The 18,903-nt window shown below is 41.0% G+C and overlaps 1 protein-coding gene across 4 annotated transcripts in view; it reads right to left on the bottom strand.

Annotated features, from left to right (window-relative positions):
• The window catches only part of UBE3D (ubiquitin protein ligase E3D), a 155,280-nt gene that overhangs the window by 134,059 nt on the left and 2,318 nt on the right, over nt 1–18,903 (bottom strand). For all 4 annotated transcript variants that reach the window (XM_046674351.1, XM_046674353.1, XM_046674354.1 and 1 more), the window contains exons 2-3: nt 5,319–5,515; nt 1,914–2,004 (exon numbers count right to left, since the gene is read on the bottom strand). In XM_046674351.1, coding sequence (XP_046530307.1) covers nt 1,914–2,004; nt 5,319–5,515 — 288 coding nt within the window. The remainder of the gene's footprint in view (nt 1–1,913; nt 2,005–5,318; nt 5,516–18,903) is intronic.

The raw sequence follows: 18,903 nt of genomic DNA, 5'->3' as shown, positions 1-18,903 counted from the left end.
TAGGCCTGATGCTGGGGACGATGATGATGATGAGAATAATTGCAGCGGGAGCCATCACATACTGAATGCTTACCATGTGCTGTCATAAACACTTAAACTCATTCAATCCTCCCAACAACGCTATGAGGTAGCTCCTATTGTTACCTACATTTTGTAGTAAGGACATTGAGGTACAGAGTGGTGAAGTAACTTGCCCAGGGTCACAGGAGGTAAATGGTAGATGCAAACCCAGACAGTCTGGCTTCTGAGTCTATAATGCTAGCTGCTAGCCACTGCACTATACTGCACTCTAAATATGAGTGGGGCTAAGGGATACAGGGAGCGAGAAGAATATCCTTGACCCAGAGCCTGCAGTTTAATCAGGAAAACAGGCAAATAAATGGTAGAGGAGCATGTGAACCAACCCAGGGCTGAGGGCAAGCTCCCAGCAGCAGATGCCCTGTCGGCTGAACTGAGGGAGGAGTCAACGAGAGGAAGACAGGGGTGTGGGGTGCATTCCAGGGGAGAGGGTAGCTTTCACTAAGCCCTAGGGTGGAATAAAGCACACAGAGACCACAGGCTGACCACTAGAGCTGAGCACAGAATGTGTGTAAATAATGGTGTGCTGTTTTGGGGAGAAGGAAGGAGACTGGGGAAGGAGGGCTAAACCATGAGGGTGGAGAGGTACCGAGAGGCAGCCTCATAAAGGGCCCAGCGTGGCATGCTAAGGTCTTATGGAATTTATCTTGAAAGAAATGAGACGCCATGGAAGAGTCTGAATAGGGGAGCCTGTTCATTTGAGAACACTCACTCTGTAGTGTAGAAATGATCACATGGGGGTAAACCTAGAGGAAAGCTAAGCGGATAAGGAGCTGGTAACAAGTGCTATTAGGTGATAAGACAGTGGCCTTGACTAAGATAGTGGCACTAGGGGTGGAGGAAAGTGGACTTATATAAGAAATGCAGAGAAGGAAGAAGAAAAAGTGCCTGGTGACTGACTACATATGAGGGGACAGGGAGGAACCCAAGGCGACATCAGGATTCTACCCTGAAGACGAGGTAGAGGTTTGGCATTCATTGTGACAAGGACACTGGAAGAAGAGCAGGCTTCAGATATGAAGAAGGACTCATTCACATATAAGTGTCAGACACTCATCTCTGAGGAAATGCATCTAACAAAGAACTCTAAACTCTTTTTAAAAACATTGTTAACAATAACAAGGTTTTGATCTGTAATTCCAGCCCATGAGTGATTAGAAGCTGAAAATTCAGGGGAAAGGGTTTGTGCCCAGGACACAGGAAGCTTACAGAAGGAAGAGAGAAGATGGAGAAAATAATTAAAGAGACCACTGGGGAAGGCAAAGAATCCAGCAAAGTGCCCTTCCCATCTCAACAGGGTAATCACAATGCAGCACGAGAAAATCGGGCTCCAGGACTAATCTAACCATCGAGAAAAGGTTAATTTGGGCTGTACATGCTCTGTTTTAATAAGCAGGGAAATAGGAAATGGATTTTAGGAAGGCACTAATAGAAACAGTTCAAATAAAAAGTCGTGCTGCTGAAGCTTCTGTTATTTTGAAAATTCACTTGATGTGGAAAACCTCACTCACCAACACGCTGGATAAAACGTGTGATAGGGCCCACATCTCTTCCCAGAAAGGAGGTGCTTCGCTGATCAGCAGAGGCTCTTCCACCAAGATAAGCCTTCCTCCCTGAAAGCCAGCATCCTATCGTGCCCCTCATCACCCTGAGAAGACCTAACTGCTCTGCGATTCCCGCAGAGTTTTGTGGTTGACTTTGCTCAAAGTGAGATTAAGCTGGGTCTCATTTTAAGGCCATATACTGCTCCCATGGCAATTACTTCAAAAATTCTGTTATAAAAAGGGAAACTATTAGCAGACACAGAATTAATCAGTGTTAAATACGTCCCTTACCTGTCCCTTATTATGACTTCACCGCAGGACTGGCAATAAAATGTGCAACATTCTTGGGCTTGTGAGCTTTGATTAAACATTGAAACCAGTTCTAAAAGAAATCAACGAAACAGCACATCTTAGGGACAATAGCAAACATTTGGGACAAATATACTAACACACTTACAGAGTTTAATAGCCACAACAAATTACCATCAATAAACACTGTTTACGATCTACCCAGAAGTACACATTTAATTAGTATTATCTGATGACAACCAGAAGCAAACATTGTGAAGTGTTTTCAAAACCAACAGATTTTGCTAAGTGTTTCAGAGCTAGGTATTGCCCTAAATTATCCATGTAACATCCTGCTGAGTTATTTCTCTCATCCTGCAAGCACCAACATTAAGGATGAGAAAAGAGGAGCTATTTCTTTCCCATCAAACTAACTACCCACACAGAGCTTTACCATCGTCGGCTTTCTTCTACCACATCTTAGCCAGTTTCTCATCAGTGTGACTGCTCGTCAACAGAGCTCTTAAATTTAAGTTTCATTTGATTTAAACAAGGTTCATGACTACTCTGGCATATTACCAGCACGTACAAACAAAATGAATCTTGAAACTGGTCTTTACTGGGCAGGTCTCTGGGAGTGAAAAGGCTCCTAAGAAGAGTTCAGTCTTCTAAGAGCAAACCTCGATTTCTGACTAAAGCTGTGGGATAACATATATTTCCCACATTATGTGAAACAGCGCCATAAAGCAGTATATTCCCTTAGTTTCCATCATTTCGTTCATAAAGAAAGGAAACTTTCATTTAAAAAAATAAACTAAAATATTTGTCTATTAAAAAAATCTTATAAAAATGAGGTCAAATCCATTAGAATCAAAGAATTTGAATTTGGCTTATGTTACTTTGTATGTATTTTAAGATTTAAAAACTGGTGCTAGAAAGGTGAAACCTTGGCAATTAAAAATTCTTCCATTTAATTTCGAGGGGTGCCCACCAATCTCTATAGTACTTAGGTGAAGTAAACAGTAGTTTTTAACTTTGAACAGAAAATAAGTAGACCTGGGTCAGACATTCAAAATATTCTTTTCAAAACAAATTTTCAGTGAAACACTGCCCTCTGCTGGTCACCCAGTGCGATGGCTCCTCTGGCCCAGGCTCAAGTCCAAACTTTGTGACACAGTGACAACCTGGGAGAGCACTGCCACCTGGGGATGAGTCTAATTCTCCTGCTGTGTCAGATGTTACTGTAGCCAGTTCCCTGGCAAGGGTCATGATCTGACCTTTGTTACCTTCAAAACAGTGTACAATATGCTTATTCTATGTTCTTACAGTTGAGAAGTCAACTTTTCAAAAACCCCAAAAGAACTGAACACTAAAAAATTTCAAAACCCACTTTCTACATTTGGATTCCAGTTTACATCAGTATGCATCTATCTGATATTTATTCATTCAGCAAATATTTATTCACCACCTATTATGTGGACAGCACTAAAGCAATTAAGTACTGAGGAATCTATTTTGCATACCCTTTCATGCACTAGAGAACAAGCCTTTGAAAGTTTCCTTTTCAGATATTTGAGTAAAATATGTTTTCAAAATGTAAAGAAACAGGAGATCAATGAATGCAAACAATATGCAAACCAACACACAGCAGTAATTTATTTTGACCTTCAGGAAAAACTGTTAAATTTTTTTAAATAGTTCAAATTTCGTTATTTATAGATTAACTGTTACAGAGAACGGGTAGGGGAGAAACCAATTCTGCCTCTGGAAGGTCTCCACACCTCCTCAGTATGGGACCTAAAACCACGGTCCCAGGAAAGCAGCAGCAGATCTAAAAACACCCCTCTGAGGCTTTCAGGCCTGCTTTTCCCCAGTTTGCAGATACAATACGGAATTCCTGCTGTTCATCATTCTAAAGAGAAGGCAATGACTCCACAAGAGCCAGACTCCCACAGCATCTCCCCTGAAACAATGCTCCCTCGGCCCACTAGTAGGTACCCTCAGGGAGTCCCATCTTGGTGACCCTGTTCTTCTCTCCATGCTTATTCCAACAGTCATTCTTGGCATTTATCCTATGACACTTACGCTCGACGACATTTCTCTTCCCTACCCCTTGTTCCTGAAGCCAACTCAGACTAGATATTCACTAACCCATGAAGTGAGCAAAAATTACTCTCCAGCGAAAGAGGAGCAAAACTCCCTCTATCTTCTCTTTCGTTTCAAAAGCCAGATAAAGACTCAGGGGACTGCTCCGCATCTCCTAAATGGCTCTTCAGAACAATCCTGCAGACCCCACCTCCAGGCTCCATGCAGCTCAGACAAAAGGCTTAGGAGAGAGGAGGCAGCTGTCAAGCCTCAGGATGCAGCTGGAAGAATTATAATCCTCCTCTGATAGCGAGCACATCAGTCTGTTACAGCCTCTCTTTCCCCTTTTTACATCATTTTTAATCGTCCAAATCATATTACTTACATGGTAAGAGATGCAATGAACCAATAATTTTATTCAATAAATTATTCTGAGAAACATTTCTACCATATTAGTGAATCAATGTGCCAATACCAAAAAACTGCAAATAAAACAGGCATAGCAACAATCAAAATCAAATTATGCATCAAATCCAATTTCAGAATCTTTATATGTACTGTTCTCTCTATTTGGAAATCTCTCTACACGGATGGGATCATTTCCACCACTCAGTTCTCCAGTCAAGTATCACCCCTCACAGTGGCCTTCCCTGACCACCCTTTACCGGATGACCCCAGACACTCCCTCTCCCATTATCCTGCTTTACTCGGCCCAGAGCACTTTTCTCTGTATCCAAGTCGCTTATTTGTTCATTACCTGTTCCCACCTGTTAGAATGTAAGCTCTATGAGGGCAAAGACTTTCCTAGCTTGTTCACTTCTGTGTCCCTAGCACCTAGATGAATGCCTAGCACACAGTACAAGGGAATGTTTGTTGAATGAATGAATCTCTATGTAATGCTTTAAAATCAACCAATCGGCACAAATGACATCTGATAGAATTTTTACATCAACTCTATGAGCCAGGTAATTTTATAATTAAAGAAACAAAGCAGAGGGCATATGAGAAATCTTTGTACCTTCTGCTCAATTTTGCTGTGAACTTGAAACTGCCCAAAAAAATAAAGTCACGGGGGGGTGGGGGGGGGAAGAACACCAAAAAAACCCCCCAAAGAAACAAAGCCTCAGAAAGGTGAAGTGACGTGGTCCACTGCACACAGCTAATAACTGGCAGAGCTGGCAAAGAACTTAAATCTTCTCGACCTCCAGCTCTTTCCATGAGTATTTATTTTCACTGGGAAAAGTTCAGCTGTTCAAAGGAAAAATCACCTTTGTTTTATAATGGAAAAGTAAATGCAGCAAGAAGAGTGCTCGTGGTACTCACTTGGGCTGAAGTCTGCCTGTGCCTGCAGCCGCAGGTGCAGCCCGTCTCCAGCCACATACCGCAGCCCATGGCAAGAGGAAGGTGCAAGCCTGACCTCTGCTGGAAGCCGGAGCTCTGTGCAGCCAGCAGGGGTTTTCACCTGGAGTGAGGACGGCGTCACAGAAACATCCAAGGGCATACCTCCTTCTTTTGGCTCTCTGGTAATTAAAAATAAAACACACAAAAAAATTATTTCTTATTGATGAGAACCACATGATGAAAGAAACAAAAAAGGCCAAGCGTCTCTCTGTTCCTCTTCAATAAGGACCCTAAAGTCACTGTTGCAGAAAAATAGCAGTGAACTGACCTAAAGGAAACCCATCTACACTAGATTTAGATCAGGTCAGAGAGTACTTTCTGCTGTCACTGTAGCATGAAAGGTCTGGGACATATTTTTTATGGTAATGATGCATTTTTAAACAGGCGTTTTCTTCCATTGCTCATGATCCAGGGTCCTGACTCTCCCCCTCTATCCTAATGCTTCCTCCATCTGCTCCAGCCTGGACCTTCCTGGGGTCACTCCCAGAGCCATTCTGCTTGCACAGCCTGCCACTCCATTTCCTCACGCCCCATATGTGTTCCCACCAATCTCCCCAACTTCAGTTTCTTCAAACCAGCACAACCTAGTGCTGATCTGTCATATATCATGCACTTGTTCTTCAGATTATTTTTGGCAAGAGAATTCTACAAGGCAGGGGCCAGCCCCGTGGCAAGTGGTTAAGTTCGCGCACTCAACTTCAGTGGCCCAGGGTTTCACTGGTTTGGATTCTGGGCACAGACATGGCACTACTGTCAGGCCACACTGAGGCAGTGTCCTACATGCCACAACTAGAAGGACCCTCAACTAAAATATACAACTATATACTGGGGGGATTTGGGGAGAAAAAGCAGGAAAAAAAAAGAAGATTAGCAACAGTTGTTAGCTCAGATGCCAATCTTTAAAAAAAAAAGAATTCTACAAGGTAGCATAAGACAGTGGCTTATTCATTGCTGCATCTCTTGACTCTAGCATGGTTTGTAGCTTCAACCACTCACTCACTCACTCATTCAATGCATCTTCTCTGCATTCTATCGTGTGCCAGGTATGGGGAATATAACAATTACCAAGATATTTTCCCTGCTCCTCCCCCAACTAGGGAACAGGCAAGTAAACAGGAATGATCAAGGGAGTATGAAAACTATATTGTAGGGGCCGGCCCCATGGCCAAGTGGTTAAGTTCACACTCTCCACTTCGGCGCCCCAGGGTTTTGCCAGTTTGGATCCTGTGTGCGGACATGACACAGCTCATCAGGCCATGTTGAGGCGGCATCCCACATGCCAGAACTAGAGGGACCCACAACTAAAATATACAGTCATGTACTGGGGGTATTTGGGGAGAAAAAGCAAAAAAAAAAAAGAAAACTACATTGTACTTATTCATGATAAATATAGGGTACTAGGGAAGCACAGGGCGGGGTGCAAGGACTATCACAGGTGAAGCACTAAGTAAATGTTATTTGAACAACAAATGGATGAATGGGTGAAATACCCTTGCTTCTGAGACCAGCATTACAATGATGTTTTATCTTTCAGGAAATTAGAGTAAAGTAGTGTTATCTGATCAACAGGATTTTGACAAAGAGACCAGGATCACATGAAACAAAAGGTACAGGAGAAAAAAACTTCCTTGTCAATTTTAGGAAAAAAAAATCGAATGAAGAAAACAATCTGGTGATGTACGAATACCAAGAATGAAGGGACTTACTAATCAATTCACTACAAACACAAATCCCTCAGTGTAGACAATGGGGAGTACAACACAGCGCATGTCCACCAGGCACCAGAAGTACAGAAGGAGATGCAGACACAGAGAATCAACCCTCATGTGAAGCTGAAATACGCTTGGCACTGCAACAGAGGCGCTCAGCTCCCTGACTCCCTTTTAAGTGCAGAGAGCAGGAGCAGGCCATCCACTCAGTGTCACCAAGTGCAGAAGGTGGGCCGTTGACTCAAATGTCATCTAAGTATAGAGGTCATACCCTGTGTCCAAGTGTGAATCTTGGTGAGGCCCCTTAATTTGCCTCAGAAAACCTTAAGACTACTTTCTAGTTAGTTCCTTTTCAAAGCATAGGGATCTGTACTTTATTGGTAATACAGAATATTAAAAACCTGAGTCTTTTCCAGGGAAGACAGCCTCAAGTGCCTGACTCAAAAGTCGAATTTTAAGAAATGATGTTTAAGGAGTGACGTCAGCATCATGGTGGAGTGAACTTGCCCAGGACTCTCTCCTCTCCAACATACAACGAAAAGGGACATTCATACTCCAACAGAGGACATCCTAACACAACAAAAAAACATCAGAGAGATACCCGCAGCCACATGACGGAGGGCGGAGAAGCTGGAGGCCCCTCAGAAGAGCTGGAATAGGGTAAGAGAAAACCTTGCTCCTTTCCCTAATAGACTGTGATCCACAACCACAGGGGGCCTCTGAGAGGGAAGGAACAGGGGAGGGGATGTTCATTCGAGGGAACATCAAGGACCCGAGGGCCTGTGCAGCCTAGAGGGAAGCCCTCTACCGGGTCGAGGCTTTCTCATCAAGCCAACACCCCAGGAGAGCAGATAATGAGAGCAGAGCGAGAAAGACCTGAGAGCATGCAGGAGAAAGCGCCCCTCCCCCAAACCACCTTGCGCCCACCCTACTGCCTAAGACCTCCTCTGAAAGCAGAGGGCTCAGAATATGCAGCTCTGGACCCCCCCTACCCAGTGGCGATAGGCAGTAACTGCAACCAAATAATATCAGGATGTGTAAGACCAGAGCTACCCGCTCTAGCAATATCACACATTATATCAGATCTCCAGACCAGAGAGAAAAAGACAAGTATCCAGCATTCAGTCCTGAGGACACAAACATGTAATCTAAATGACAATGAATTCAAAACAACTATCATCAAAAAACTCAACAAGGTAAAAGAGAATGTACAGAAAGCATTCAATGAGTTCAGGAGCTGCTTCACAAAAGAGGTTAAAACCATAAAGAAGAATCAATCAGAAATATTAGAGATGAAAGACACAATGGAAGAGAGAAAACAAAATACGGATTTCCTGAACGCTCAAGTGGACATCATAGAGGAGCGTATCAGCATAATCAAAGACAGACATGTTGAAATGCTCCAGACAGAGGAAAAGAGAGAACTAAGTCTAAAAAGAAATGAAGAAAGTCTCCGAGAAATATCTGGCTCAATTACGGAATGCAACATAAGAATTATAGGCATTGAAGAAGGAGAAGAGGAGAATAGAGCAGAAAGCATGTTCAAAGAAATAAAAGCAGAGAACTTCCCGAACCTAGGGAAAGAGAGAGAAATCAGTGAGGAAGAGGCTTCCAGATCTAGATTTGTCGATGTAAAAAGACCTACTGCAAGGCATACAGTAGTGAAACTGGCAAAAATGAATGATAAAGAAAGAATAGTAAGGGCAGCAAGGCAGAAAAATATAACCTACAAAGGAACCCCTATCAGGTTTTCAACGGATTTCTCTGCAGAATCCTTACAAGCTAGGAGAGAACGGAATGACATATTCAAATCGTTGGAAGACAAAAATTTTCAGCCAAGAACACTCTATCCAGCAAAAATATCCTTCAGATATGATGGAGAAATAAAAACTTTCCCAGACAAACAAAAGCTAAGGGAGTTTGTAGCCACGAGATGCCCCTCTACGAGAAATCCTCAAGAAAGCCCTCAGACCTGGGGGGAAAAAGGGGAGAAAGTGGTTACAAAGCACTGAGTGAGGAGATAAATAGGTAGAAAGAACCAGACTAGGATAGCAAATACTTAAGTGAAGCATTAAAGATAAAGGGAAGGAAAACACCAAAAACAATCTTGTCATTTTAACCACAAACTCACAACACAAGATGGAATAAGAAAAACAACTCAGGAGGGGAGGAGGAAAAGGACTGAATCAGTTTAGACTAAGGAATTGAGAGGCCATCAGAAAATGGACTATCTTATACACGAGATTCTGAATACAAACCTCATAGTCACCACTAAACAAAAAAGCAGAACAGAGACACGAATAATAAATAAGGAGAAAACAAAGAAACACAGCATAAAAAAACTACATACTTCAATGGGTAGACCAAAGCACACAGGACGAGAAACAAAGGAAATGAAGGACAACCAGAAAATGAGTGGTAAAATGACAGCATTAAGCCCTCATATATCAATAATCACCACAAACATACATGGATGGAATTCTCCAACAAAAAGACACAGAGTGGCAAGATGGATTAAAGAATAAGACCCAACATTATGCTGGCTCCAGGAAACACATCTCAGCTCCAATGACAAACACAGGCTCACAGTAAAGGGATGGAAGACGATACTCCAAACTAATGGCAAACAAGAGAAAGCAGGTGTTGAAATAATTATATCAGACAAAGTAGACTTCAAGATAAGACAGGTGAAGAGAGACAAAGAGGGGCAGTATATAATGATCAAAGGGACACTCCATCAAGAATAAATAACACTTATAAATACCTATGCACCCAACACAGGAGCACCAAAGTTCATAAAGTAACGATTAACAAACTTAAAAGAAGACATTAATAATAACACAATAACAGTAGGGGACCTCAACACCCCACTCACATCAATGGATAGATCATCTAGACATAAAATCAACAAGGAAACAGTGGAATTATATGAAAAGCTAAACCAGTTGGACTTAATAGACATATATAGAACACTCCATCCAAAAACAGCAGAATACACGTTCATCTCAAGTGCATACGGAACAGTCTCAAGGATAGACCATATATTGGGAAACAAGGCAAGCCTCATCAAATTTAAGAAAATTGAAATAATAACAAGGATCTTTTCCAATCACAATGCTACAAAGCTTGAAACTGATTACCAGAAAAAAGCTGAGAAAGGCACAAAGATGTGGAGACTAAACAACATGAACAAGCAATGGATCCTTGAAGAAAGTAAAGGAGAAATCAAAAAATATCTGCAGACAAATGAAAATGATAATATACCATATCAACTCATTTGGGATGCAGCAAAAGCCATATTAAGAGGGAAATTCATCGCAATACAGGCACAGCTTAACAAACAAGAAAAATCCCAAATAAGCAATCTCAAATGACACCCAACTGAATTAGAAAAAGAAGAACAAACAAGCCCAAAGTCAGCTGAAGGAGAGAAATAATAAAAATCAGAGCAGAAATAAAAGCTTTTGAAACAAAAAAGGCAGTGGAAAGGATCAAAGAAACAAAGAGCTGGTTCTTTTTATCTTTTTGAGGAAGATTAGCCCTGAGCTAACTGCTGCCAATCCTCCTCTTTTTGCTGAGGAAGACTGGCCCTGAGCTAACATCCATGCCCATCTTCCTCTAGTTTATATGTGGGACTCCTACCACAGCATGGCATGCCAAGCTGTGCCATGTCTGCACCCAGGATCTGAACCGGCGAACCCCAGGCCGCCAAAGCGGAACATGTGCACTTAACTGCTGCGCCACTGGGCCCGCCCCTAGAGCTGGTTCTTTGAGAAGACATAAAATTGACTAACCCCTAGCCAGACTTACAAAGAAAAAAAGAGAGAAAGCTCAGATAAACAAAATCAGAAATGAAAGAGGAGAAATAACAACACATACCACAGCAATACAACGGATTATAAGAGAGCACTATGAAATATTATATGCCAACAAAATGGATATTATAGAGGAAATGGATAAAGTCTCAGACTCTTACAACCTCCCAAAGCTGAATCAAGTAGAAATAGATAATCTGAATAGACCAATCACAAGGAAGGAAATTGAAACAGTAATCAAAAGCATCCCAAAGAATAAAAGCCCAGGACCAGATGGCTTCCCTGGGGAATTCTACCAAACTTTCAGAGAGGATTTAATACCGATCCTTCTCAAGCTATTCCAAAAAATTAGAGAAGATGGAACACTTTCTAACACATTCTACAAGGCCAACATCACTCGGATACCAAAGCCTGACAAGGACAACACAAAAAAGGAAAACTACAGGCCAATATTGGTGATGAACATAGATGCAAAAGTCCTCAACAAAATTCTGGCAACCCGAAAACAGCAACACATCAAAAGGATCATATATCATGATCAAGTGGGATTTATACCAGGGGCACAGGGATGGTTCAACATCTGCAAATCAATCAACGTGATACACCACATCAACAAATTGAGGAATAAAAAACACATGATCATCTCAAAAGATGGAGAGAAAGCATCTGACAAGATCCAACAGCCATTTATGATAAAAACTCTTAACAAAATGGGGACAGAAGGAAATTACCTCAACATAATAAAAGCCACATATGACAAAACCACAGCCAACATCATACTCAGTGGGGAAAAACCGAAAGCCATCCCCCTGAGAACAAGAACAAGACAAAGATGTCCACTATCATCACTCTTATTCAACATAGTATTGGAGGTTTCAGCCACAGCAATTAGGCAAGAGAAAGGAATAAAAGGAATCCAAATAGGGAGAGAAGAAGTGAAACTCTTGCTGTATGCCAACAACATGACCTTATAAACAGAAAACCCTAAAGAATCCACCAGAAAACTATTAGAAATAATTAACTACAGTAAAGTTGCAGGGCACAAAATCAACTTACAAAAATCAATTGCTTTTCTATACTCTAATAACGAACTTACAGAAAGAGAACTCAAGAATACCATTCCATTTACAATCGCAACTAAAAGAATAAAGTACCTAGGAATAAATTTAACCCAGGAGGTGAAGGACTTATACAACAAAAACTATAAGACATTACTGAAAGAAATTGATAATGATGTAAGAGATGGAAAGAGATTCCATGCACATGAATTGGAAGAATAAACATAGTTAAAATGTCCATACTAACCAAAGCAACCTACAGGTTCAATGCAATCCCAATCAGAATCCCAATGACTTCATGGAAATAGAACAAATAATCCTAAAATTCATATGGGGCAACCAAAGACCCCAAATTTCTAAAGCAATCCTGAGAAAAAAGAACAAAGATGGAGGCATCACATCCCTGACTTCAAAATGTACTACAAGGCCATACTGATCAAAACAGCATAGTGCTGGTACAAAAACAGGAACAGATGGAGGGAACAGAACTGAAAGCCCAGAAATAAAACCGCACATATACAGACAGCTAATCTTCGACAAAGGTGCCAAGAACATACAATGGAGAAAAGATAGTCTGTTCAATAAATGGTGTTGGGAAAACTGGACAGCCACAGGCAAGAGAATGAAGGTAGACCATTATCTCATGCCATACACAAAAATAAACTCAAAATGGATCAAAGACTTGAAGATAAGTCCTGAAACCATAAAACTCCTGGAAGATAATATAGGTAATACATTCTTTGACATCGACCTTATAAGGATCTTTTCAAATACCATGTCTTCTCAGACAAGGAAAACAAAAGAAAAAATAAACAAGTGGGAATTGATCAGACTAAAGAGCTTTTGCAAGGCCAAAGAAACTAGGATCAAAACAAGAGACAACTCACCAATTGAGAGAAAATATTTGCAAATCACATATCTGACAAGGGGTTAATCTCCATAATATATAAGGAACTCACACAACTGAACAATAAAAAAACAAACAGCCCGATCAAAAAATGGGCAGAGGATATGAACATTTTTCCAAAGAAGATATACAGATGGCCAATATACACATGAAAAGATGCTCAACATCACTAATCAGGGAAATGTAAATCAAAACTACACTAAGACATCACCTTATGCCTGTTAAAATGGCTATAATCACCAACACTAAAAATAACAAACGTTGGAGAGGGTGTGGAGAAAAGAGAACCCTCATACACTGCTGGTGGGAATGCAAACTAGTGTAGCCACTATGGAAAACAGTATGGAGATTCTTCAAAAAACTAAAAATAGAACTACCATACAACCCAGCTATCCCACTACTGGGTACCTACCCAAACAACTTGAAATCAACAATCGAAAGTAACATACGCACCCCTACGTTCATTGCAGCACTATTCACAACAGCCAACACATGGAAACAACCCAAGTGCCCACTGACTGATGATTGGATAAAGAAGATGTGGTGTATATATATATACAATGGAATACTACTCAGCTATAAAGAAAGACAAATTCATCCCATTTGCAACAACATGGATGGACCTGGAGGGAATTATGCTAAGCGAAATAAGCCAGAATGAGAAAGACAAACACCAGATGATTTCACTCATATGTGGAATATGGACAAAGAGAACAGTTCAGTGGTTACCAGGGGAAGGAGGATGGGGATGGGCACAGGGGGTGAAAGGGAGCACTTATGTGGTGACAGAGAAGAAATAATGTGCAACCTAAATCTCACATTGATGTAAACTATTATGAACTCAATAAATAAAACTGTGCTATTTAAAAAAAAAAGAAACGTTTAAGAAATAATAATCCTCTAGAGCACAGGTCAGAAAACATTTTAGATAAAAGGCTAGATGGTAAATATTTCAGGTTTTACAGGCCACAGATGGTCTCTGTTGCATATTCTACTTTATTCTTGTGTTTTTTTTAAATAACCCTTTATAAAATGCAACAGCCAATTTTAGCTCACAGGCCGTACCAAAACAGGCCGCAGGTTAGAACTGGCCTACGGGCCGTAGTTGGCTGACCACTGCTCTAAAAATACACAATTTGTCCATTTTACTACTTCTGTGATTTTCAAACTGGACGGTGCAGTTGGCACTGGGAAGTGCCTCAAGGGTAACCACCGGGTTCCTAATCCCCACCACCCCATCTGTGGCTTACTATCCTTCTTCCCCTCTCTGAACAATTCAGCCAGTTACACAGGGCGGAGTAAGGTAGGCACCTTCGCCAGGACGGGAGAACCACAGTGGCTGGGGTGAATGTGAGAAACCCAGCAGGGGGAAGAGGGCATCCAGCAGGAGAGCCACCCAGCAGCGATGTCAGATCCCAAGAGTAGTGAAGAGAGCTGAGCAGGAGGTGGAAGCAGGCAGCTCAGCATGGAGTTTCAGAGCCTCTCTTAGTCAGCTCAGGCGACTAAAATAAAACATTACAGACAGGTAGCTTAAACAACAGACATTTATTTCTCATAGTTCTGGAGGCTGGGAAGTCCAAGATCAAGGTGCAGGCAGATCTGGTTCTTGTTGAGGGCCCTCTCTCTAGCTTACAGATGGCCGCCTCTGTGTATCCTTGCATGACAGAGAAATTTTGGTGTCTATGCCTACAAGAGCACTAATCCCATCATGGTGGCTCCACCCTCATGAACTCCTCTAAACTTAATTATCTCCCGAAGGCCCAATCTCCTAACACCATCACACTGGGGGGTTAGAGCTTCAATACGAATTTTCAGGGGACACAAACATTCAGTCTATAACAGAGCACAAGCAGGTGAGGAGAGCCTCAATACTGAGTGGAAAAGGGAAGCAGCAAAGGATGCCAGCATAACATCAGTTACAAAGTGGGGAATTGACTACGTAAATGTATGTCATGAAGACAATGAAAGCCAGGGTTTCACTATGGGAGAACAGAGCTACAAAGAGAGAAAGGGAGAAAACCAGAATGGCTCCTGTGGTGGTAGACAAGAACTGGAAATATTTGTATGAAGTCATGGTTTTCAATGTATATGAACAGATACAGTAACAAATATAGACGTAAACGTACATATGTGTATGTATGATATATATGCAAACACACATACACATATACATTCTTACATAAATGCTACCAATTTTGCATCCCTCTGGTGGGACTTGAACCCACAATCAGAGGAGACCCGAGGAAGAGACCAGGGCCAGTGGGCCTTGAACCCACAATCAGCCCTTTCTTCCTTGCAGGATCCTTTTCTGTTCAGTGCCATGGATTTGAAACGAAACCAAAGCTGAGCGTTCAACAGCACAAGCTTTTATTCAATGGCCAAAGAATGGAGAAGTGGGAACTACGTTCACAAATCAGCTTCTCAGCTCTTGGGGCAAGTAAGCAACTGTTATAAGGGATCAAGGCAATGAAGGGGAAGAATAGTTATGGTTATTTGAGGAACTTGGCAGGCTTTTGGGGGGAACAGGATGCCACCTCTTTTCTTTCCTTATTTAGCTATATCCTGCCATTGCCATGGCAATTGTAAACTGTCATGGTGCCGGTGGGTGTGTTATGTAGCATGGTAATGTATTACAATGAGTGTATAATGAGCTGCGGGGTCTAGTCAGGTCAAGTCAGAGTGCCATGTCGCCTTCAGCTGGTTTTAACTGGTTTCGACTATATGTCTCAGTCATCTCCTCCTCCCTTTCTTTGTGGTTTCCTGCAAGCTAAAGAGAATGTGTTCTGAGCAGGGCTGTGGTTAATGTCTTATGCAGATGGTGGGCCAGGTAACATAAATATCATATATATGTCACACACACACTCTAGTTCTGTCCACTAGTGGGCCTGGAAGAAGTGACACCCCAATAGTAATGAGCACACTTTGAGTCCAGATTTTGGTTTCTAAAGGTCATTTTCCACTTAAAAACAAGCGAACAAAAACAAAACAGGGTTCCTAGGAAAAATAACTACATCCAGGGCTGGAACAGTAAAAGAATGAGATGAGCCTGGAACATCTTGCTGTGCAACACAGTAAAGAAGCAATCAAAGAATGACAGGGACATGTCAAAGAAGACACAGAAATGATCTTGAAGGGACTCTCCTGGCCACATCTGGTATACTCCGAGCAAAAAAGTAACCCACTGAATACATCAGGACCACGGCTCCATACTGATGTAAATAAATGAATGAACAAAATGAGTCTGATGAGGAACAGGGTATTCACATAGTCTCAAAGGACCTCTCTAATTAATACTTATTGATTATGTAGAGGAAAAGAGTAACTTGATGGGAGAGAAGCCTGACAGAAACCACCTTATTCAGTGCTCAAAGTTAACATGAACTTTAATGAAACAAATCAAAATCATGTGCCACCTGACAGGATGCAATGAGAACACAGCATCACTTCTGTGATGTTCCTGCCAAAGATGCCTAATCTAAACCTAATCTTGAGAGAACGTGAAACAAACCCAAATGGAGGGATATTCTACAAAATAACAGGGCTGTAATCTTCATAAGTGTCAGGATCGTGAAAGTCAAGGAAAACTGAGGAACCCTTCCAGATTGAAAGAGACTAAGGCAACACGACAATGAAATGCAATGCATGATTCTGAACTGGATTATGTTGCTATCACAAATATTACATAGACAACTGGCAAAACCTGAACGAGGTCTAAGTATGAGATGGTAGTAACATATTTCCCAGTTTTGAGGGTTGCATGGTGGTTGTGTCGGAGAATGTCCTTATTTGTAGGAAATCCACAACAAAATATTCAGGAGTGACAGCTTACAAGTTTGAGATGGTTCCAAAACAAAGTTTTTGAGACCCTAATTGTCCATACCTTCTATACTTGAGGCTTTCTTCACTATTCGCTTGCATTCTTTCAGGTATCACACTCTGCTTGAAACTATCCAACAACTTCACATCTCACTCTGAGAACAAGCTAAAGTCCTATCAATGGTCTATAAGCTCCAGTGATATACTAGAGCCAGTTGTTAAAATTCCAGGCATTCTGCAAACCAGCTGACCTCCCTTCGGAAGCCTGACATCATCCGTGGTGAAAGTATTCTCACCAGAGGAATCAGTAAATGCACTTCCTGGAGGTTTCAGTTTGTTGGTGGGTTTGGTTTTCCCGGAGAGCAGGTTGTTAAACATTTACCAGCACACCACTTTAAGATCCCTTCTTACATGCTCCACCAGCCCACCCAAATCTCTCTAAATTAGGCACCCCCTCATGCCTGTGTTCTCTCTGAGAGAAACAGTTTTCCACCGAATAGCGTATGGTCCCACATCTCATTCTTTTTAGGTGATTACTCAAATGTTGCTTTCTCACTCGCAATAAGGGGTTGTAATTTCTTCTCCCTACCCCTTTTTCTGTTTTATTTTTTTCTACGTACAGATCTCTATTTGATATAATATATATTTTATTTATTTTGTGTATTTTCTGCCTACCTCTCGCCCACTGCTGCCGGTAGACTGCAAGCTCAATGAGAGCAAGTATTTTTGTCTTTACCGTTGTTATTGTTCAGAGCTGTACACCCAGCACTTAGAATCTGAGTTTTTGGCACTAGAATAGGAACTCAGTAAACATCTGTGGACTGAATAAATGCATGGCTAAGTTTATCCCAGGAATGCTAAGATGGCTTAACTTAAACAGATTTTTCTTTTTTTTTTTTAATTTTTTTTATTGAGTTATTGATAGGTTACAATCTTGTGAAATTTCAATTGTACATTAATGTTTGTCAGTCATGTTGTAGGTGCACCACTTCACCCTTTGTGCCCACCCCCCCACCCCACCTTTCCCCTGGTATCCACTAAACTGTTCTTGGTCCATACTTTTAAATTCCTCATATGAGTGGAGTCATACACAGATTATCTTTCTCTCGCTGGCTTATTTCACTTAACATAATTCTCTCAAGGTCCATCCATGTTATTGCAAATGGAATGATTTTGTTCTTTAAACAGATTTTTCTAATGCAATTCACAGATGTAAAGATTAAAGGGAAAAAACAGAACTAACACAATACATGCAGGAATCATTACAGAAAAGACAATTATCTGTTCATGATTGAAACCCATAGTAAACTAAGAATAGAAAGGAACTATGCAATCTACCAAAAGATTCATCAAAAGTCAACTTCATCATACCTAATGATGAAATGCTAGAAGCATTTCTTTTAAGATTAGGAACAAGACTAAAACTCAAAATATCATTCACATTGACTGTAAATAAAACAAAAATTCTAATTAAAAGGCAGAGGTTGTCAGAATAGATTTTTAAAAATTCCACCCTGCATATGCTTTAAAAAACTCACATATAAAGACACAGGTTGAGAGTAAAAGGGTAGAAGAAAATATACTACGCAAATGTATAGTCAACTGATTTCTGACAAAAGACATTGAGTTACCTCAGTGGGGGAAATGACAGTCTTTCTAACTAATGGTCATGGAACAACTGGATATCCTTACAGAAAAAAAAATGAACTTTGACCTTGACCTCACTCCAAACACAAAAATGAATGTGACATAATCATAGATCTAAATATAAAAGCTAAAACTATGTAACTCCTAGAAAATAAACACAGGGAAAAAATCTTTACAACCTTGAGGTAGGCAAAGACCCCTTAGGACATAAAAAACACTTCACTATAATTAAAAGTTTCTGTCCATCCAAAATCGTCCCATTCACAACAACATGGATAGACCTTGAGGGTATTATGTTAAGTGAAATAAGCCAGACAGAAAAAGACAAACTCTGTATGACTCCACTCATAGGTGAAAGTTAACGGATAGACAAAGAGAACTGATTGGTGGTTACCAGGGGAAAGGGGGGGTGGGGGGAGGGCACAAAGGGTGAAGTGGTGCACCTACAACATGACTAACAATAATGGACAACTGAAATTTCACAAGGTTGTAAACTATCATAATCTTAATTAAAAAAAAGCTCTGGCAGACTCAGATGAAGGAACAAACTAAACA

Source organism: Equus quagga, chromosome 11, assembly GCF_021613505.1.
Source record: "Equus quagga isolate Etosha38 chromosome 11, UCLA_HA_Equagga_1.0, whole genome shotgun sequence".
In the NCBI taxonomy this organism is placed as follows: Eukaryota; Metazoa; Chordata; class Mammalia; order Perissodactyla; family Equidae; genus Equus; species Equus quagga.
The sequence above is the reverse complement of the archived record's forward strand: the minus strand, read 5'-3'. Positions and strand labels throughout refer to the sequence as shown.